Source organism: Salvia hispanica, chromosome 4, assembly GCF_029641045.1.
Source record: "Salvia hispanica isolate PSC_SH4W2 chromosome 4, Shi_PSC_v1, whole genome shotgun sequence".
Lineage (NCBI taxonomy): Eukaryota > Viridiplantae > Streptophyta > Magnoliopsida > Lamiales > Lamiaceae > Salvia > Salvia hispanica.
In genome coordinates, this window is record NC_142695.1 from 21,530,638 (window position 1) to 21,537,138 (window position 6,501).

General features: G+C 38.8%; 1 protein-coding gene across 1 annotated transcript; it reads left to right on the forward strand.

The window, feature by feature from the left end:
• The first annotated feature begins 900 nt into the window (after positions 1-900).
• Positions 901-3,531, forward strand: LOC148927458 (uncharacterized). The gene has a single exon (XM_089056603.1). It carries the CDS (start codon positions 901-903, stop codon positions 3,529-3,531), a length of 2,631 nt encoding a protein of 876 aa, XP_088912729.1.
• The last annotated feature ends 2,970 nt before the right edge of the window (positions 3,532-6,501 follow it).

A 6,501-nucleotide genomic window follows, 5' to 3' on the forward strand; every position in this document is an offset into this window, starting at 1 on the left:
TATTAGTTTTCCTATGTTCAATTCACTTTCTATGGATTTCTCTTGTGAATTTGCTTTGAATATGAGTAGCTAAATCATTTGTAGAGTTTTGGTGAAGACTACAATGAATACTTTTGATTAATTCAAGGACTTTTGATTACCTTTGCTCTTGTGATTTCTTTGTTTCGTTCTTGTGCCTTTTCAATTAAATTGCTTAGCTACCAATTGGGTTTGTTGACCTAGTTTTGAGTAATCGAGAGATACCTAATTAGGATTGATAAAAGAATGAACAACACCTAGATAATTTTCATTCGAGAGAAGGAATTCTAGAGTGAGGGCTTGAGCCTTTTGTTTTAAGGAGTTAATTGTGACGTATTAGAAGGAGACTTCAATATTAATGATTAATCAACTGTTTAAGTGCACTCGAGAGAGGACTTAGTCTAGACTAGCGGCTTTCCTAGTAATCCTAGAGACTTCAAATGGGTAATCGAAGTTGTTGAGTTGTTCACATCGTGTTCGTTGTAGTTGGATCCAAGACTCTACCTCGTTCTCTTACTTGAAACTCGTCTTTTGTTGCGTGCTTTTGTCTTGTTTATGTTTAATTGTTTTTCAAAATCAAAACCAACTTTTCCGGATTTTCTAGATAGTAGTCAAAATCGGTTCGTGGTACTTGAGTTGAACAATTTGTCTTCGTGGATACGATACTCGTACTTTTTTATTGCTACACTAGCCCCGTACACTTGCGGGTAATTCTCCTGTTTAAAATAATTCGAGTCAAGTTTTTGGTGCCGTTGTCGGGGACAATTTGTGTTTTTAGCTTAATATCGTGGTAAAGATAGAGATTACTACTCTAGATTTTATTGCTTTAATTTTTATTTTTATTTTTGAGCTCTCAGATTTGTGTTGTCTTTTTCAGGTTGTATGCAAACACGCTCTAAGGGTTTACCTTTAGAGCCTATTGATCTTGAGATCGAAGCATCCAACAGAAGGAGAAACGCTTTGAAGAGGCTAAACCAGCGGATCCGAGTTTCTTCTCCGGTCCAGAGACGGTCACCTTCACCAGTTCAAGAACCACCGTCACCTACTCTAACACCAGTTCACTCTCCTGTTCAGTTTGAGCCACATCCTCCTTTTCTGATGGACGGAGGGAACGGGGGGAACAACAGGAATAACAATCCACCACCTCCCCTAACGAATGCTCAACTTCAAGAGCAACTCGCAGCATTGCAGAGGCGGTTAGATCAAGGGCAGAATGGGATACCAGTGCAGAATATGTTTGCCTATAATGGGGTGTCCAATCCAGCAATCGTTAGCAACAACGTGGATGCTAACAACTTTGAGCTCAGGAGGGGGCTCCTTCAGATGGTAGAGAACAATGTTTTTAGAGGCCGATCCACGGAGGATCCTAACAAACACATCACCAAGTTCATCCAGATCTGCAACACGACGAAAATCAATGGAGTACCGGATGAACAGATCAGATTAAGAGCATTTCCTTTCTCTCTAGAGGATGATGCCCGAGATTGGCTAGACAATTTGGAGCCCAACTCCATCCGTACGTGGGATGCATTGGTGGCCAAATTCTTAGCAAAATACTACCCTCCGAGTGAAGCTTTGAATAGGCAATCAGCGATTCTAGCATTTGAGATGACTCCTCAAGAGAGTATCCGAGGAGCTTGGGAAATGTTCAAGAGCCTTTTGAAGCGGTGTCCTAATCATGGTTTGAATCCAACCCATCAAGTCCTCGCATTCTACAAGGGGTGTTTGCCTGATGCAAAGAGCGAGCTAAACTGGAGCGCAGGAGGATCACTGATAAAGATTGGTGAGGCGGCAGCAATGGAGGTGATCGAGAGAGTTGCCTTGAATGATGGAACTTGGACTAATGAGAGGATCAAGGTGCACAGAATAGCTTCTGCCTCAGAAGTCAGTCCCGACAGCAGCTTGGCGAATCAATTGGATCTCATCCACAGGAAGCTGGATCTCATGGGAGTGGGATCATCGGTGCAAGAGAATCTAGAGTGTGTAGAAGATGTCAACTACATGCACCAAGGGGGCAACAGATACTATAACAACTCCCGCCCCAATCAAGGGAGTGGAGGTTTCAACCACTTCGGGAATAAGCCACACCCCAACCTCTCCTATGGGAACCCCAACAACGCCTTGCAGCCACCTCCGGGGTTTACAGTGTCTCAAGGAATGATCACTGAGCCGCAGAAGAGGAGCTTAGTACTGAATGCCTTCATGACACAGTCGCAGAAGAATATGGAGCATTCAAACAAGAGGCTCGAGAAGGTAGAGAATGATGTGCACAGCATGACGACACATATGAAGAACTTAGAGGTGCAGATGAGTCAGATCGCTCAGTCTGTGAGCGGCCAGCATAAGCCGGGGCAATTCCTAGGGCAGCCTACCATAAATCCCAAGGATTGCAAGGCGATTCACTTGAGGAGTGGGACAAGTTATGAGGGCCCATCTATGCCAGAGACACCGCCCAAGCCTGTAGCTGAGCCAGAGAAAGAAGCAGATGTTGAGGTAGAAAAGGAGGAACTTGAGACATCATCTCCTCCAGTCAAGCCAACAGAGGTCAGAGTGTCATTTCCCCAAATGCTGCAAAGGAAGAAGAAGAATGATCAGTTCGCTAAATTTTGGGAGATCTTCAAGAAGGTGCAGATTAACATTCCGCTGATTGAGGCACTGCAGCAGATGCACGGATATGTCAAGTTTCTCAAGGAAGCTGTCGCCAAAAAGAAGAAGTGGGGGCATCATGAGACCGTCAACTTGACGGAAAACTGTAGTGCAATTTTGCAAAGGAAGCTTCCGGCCAAGATGCAAGATCCGGGAAGCTTTACTATTGAATGCACTATTGGAGATCATTTTGTGAAGAATGCCTTATGTGACCTTGGAGCTAGCATTAACCTCATGCCATTGTCCTTGTATAAAAAGATGAAGATTGGTCCGTTGAAGCCCACCTCTATCACGTTACAGATGGCTGATAGATCAGTATCCTATCCAGTGGGGATTGTGGAGGATATTTTAGTGACGGTAAATGAGTTCGTCTTCCCAGGTGACTTTGTGATATTAGATATGGAGGAAGACAGAAAAGTACCTCTGATTCTAGGAAGACCTTTCCTAGCCACAGGGAAGGCCTTAATCGATGTTGATAATGGAGAGCTCACATTTCGCTTCAATGGTGAAAGTACAACCTTTTCCATCTATGAGGCCTTGAAGAGGCATGACGTGGAACCCGGAGGAAGCTTGCAGCATTGCAATGTGGTGACCACGGTGGATGAGTATGTATTCCTTGGGGAAGAAGGTGACACTCTATCAGATGTGGTGAGGAAGGAGGTAATAAAGTGGTTAGATGCCAACATCAGATATGCCATTTCAGATAGTGAGTTTGTGAATCTCACTCAAGTGGTGGCCAAAAAATCGCGGGGAATCGGCGTCAGGCCGGGCCATCCTCGTGTATTTAAAGGTCAGCGCACCGCCAAAAAGGAGCAGGATTTCATTGCTAGCTTGGTGCGGCCGCCTAATCACCTGCCAGATCAGTAGAGGTCAGCCCCCAATTCCACGCTCTTTCAAACTTATCCTTGTTTTGGCTTGGAATAAGTTTTGGGGGATGTCTAGTGGAATTGGGTCTCTTTCCCCTCCCTTCTCCCTATTTTTATTTTTTATTTTTTATTTTTTGTTTTCCTTTTGTGTGTTCTTGTTGTTTGCGTGCTCCCTTGGGTGATATTGAATGGGAATTATATGGAAAGATGAACTAAGTTTGTTTGTTGGATGAGTTGCCTATGATGAAATGTGGTTAAAAATGTTTGCGAAAACTTGTTGATTTAGCTAAGTAACTTGTGTTTCCTATTTGTTTTTGTCTAAAGTGAATTGCTCGTTGCCTTGTCTATTGCCAAAAATTACCTTGTGAGGTTTGAGACCATCTCCTTTTCTAAAAAAATATGTGTGATTTTTCATCAACTATGTTATATGTTTCTAGAACTTGCTCGCGGCCTGTTTGAATCTGCAAAGTGGTTATAGTGATAGGAGAGGACGTTAGGCCATCCTTTGGAGCCTTATCTTAACCTTGAACCAAATTGCAAATCATAATTCTTTGCTAGCCAATTTTGAGCTTAAGCATTTTTCTTTGATAGCCAAAAATATGGGTTGAATCTTTGTTGGGTCATAGGAAAAGCAATTTTTTTTTTGGGAAAGGATATTGTTGTAGCAAGAAGGTTTCAAAATAGAAAAGAAAAAAAATAAATGACATGCAAAGCATGCAAAAATTCGAAATAAAAAAGGGAAAGAAAGAAAGAAAATAAGGGAAAGTCTGGGTTCGATTAGATAAGAGAGTTGAGTTGAGATTGAATAAGAGTTGTTAAAGAAAAAATTTGAGGATTGGGAAGTTGAGAAGAGTTTAAGCAAGGCCTAAGTCTACTGAGATTTGTAATACACATGGGCGGAGTAGTTGTAGTTTAATTTTGGGATTACAAGTCACTTTGGCCAAATGTTCCTCACCTAACCAAAAAGCCTTACATTACAAACTTAAGAAAAGACCTTTCGGATCCTAAATCTATAGTCACAACGTAGCAGAGGAGAGTCTAGACTTCGAGCAAGCCTATGGTAAACTATACATTTTTTATTGACTTGAGAGTTACAATGCTTTTATGTTGTGTGTAGTAGGGGGATAAATATTTTTAATTATGTAAATTAGATTTGTACCTTGGTTCCATTATCTCTATGAAATCTCACATTGGATCTATGCTGATCAACACATGGTGTATTCAAATTCTGGTAGTGGTTCAGAAAATGATCCATTTCAGGGACAAGATACTTCATTATTTAAGATGTATACTTCTCAAATTGTTATTTTACCTTCTCCGTTAGATTAACTCTTAAGTTTTCCATAAGTCCAGCATCAACACTGAACTTTGATGGTTGTGTAACATCTACCATTTGTATACTAAGATCCTGAAAGTAGAATTACATAACAAAATACTTCATTAAATAAGATAGTTAATTCATAATGAACTGGATCTTCTACATAATGAACCAAATTATAAATATAATGAAGTAAAAAGTATTCAGTGCTTGTTAGGTTTGACATTTGTTGTGTGTAGTAGGGTGATAAAGATTTTTAATCATGTAATTTAGATTTATACCTTGGTTCCATCATCCTTTGGCTCATCATCTATATGCAATCTCACATTTGATCCATGTTGAACAACACATAATGTATTTAAATCCTGGTATTGATTTAGAAAATTATTCATTCCAAGGACAAGTTATTTCATTGTTTTAGGTGTATACTTCTGAAAATTCAGATTTTACCTTTTCCATTATATTAGCTTTTAAGTTATCCATAAGGCATGCGTCAACACTGAAGTTTGATGGCGATGTAACACCTTTCATTTGTACATTAATACCCTGTCAGTAGTATTATATAAAAAATAGTTCATACAGTATGACAGTTACTTCATCATACTGAAATATTACTTCAAATAGAGTTAATAAAATGCAAGGTAAAAAATAGTTCATTCAGCACGACAGTTACTTCATTATATTGAAAAATTACTTCAAACAGAGTTAATAAAAGGTAAGGTAAAAAAATAGTTCATTCAGTACGACAATTACTTCATAATACTGAAATATTACTTCAAATAGAGTTAATAAAAGGCAAGGTAACACTGAACTTTGATGGCTGTGTAACATATGCCATTTGTGTACTAAGATCCTGGAAGTAGAATAACATAACAAAATACTTCATTAAATAAGATAGTTAATTCATAATGAACTGGATCTTCTACATAATGAACCAAATTATTAATATAATGAAGTAAAAAGTATTCAGTGCTTGTTAGGTTTGACATTTGTAAACATGGATCAAACAAGTAAAGGGATCATGTCACATGGTTGTATGTTGTGTGTAGTAGGGTGATAAAGATTTTTAATCATGTAATTTAGATTTATACCTTGGTTCCATCATCCTTTGGCTCATCATCTATATGCAATCTCACATTTGATCCATGTTGAACAACACATAATGTATTCAAATCCTAGTATTGATTTAGAAAATTATTTACTCCAAAGACAAACTATTTCATTGTTTGAGATGTATACTTCTGAAAATTCAGATTTTACCTTCTCCATTATATTAGCTTTTAAGTTATCCATAAGGCCTGCGTCAACACTGAAGTTTGATGGCGATGTAACATCTGCCATTTGTACATTAAGACCCTGCCAGTAGTATTATATAAAAAATAGTTCATTCAGTATGACAGTTACTTCATCATACTGAAATATTACTTCAAACAGAGTTAATAAAGGGCAAGGTAAAAAATAGTTCATTCAGTACGATAGTTACTTCATTATACTGAAATATTACTTCAAACAGATTTAATAAAAAGCAAGGTAATATTTTACCTTATTCACATCATCTACGGGCATGAATTGTGCAGCCTCGAAGATATAGTTCCCGGGATATATGTCCCTTGACGGTGTATTATCAACCTGTCAATTATAAACAGCAATACA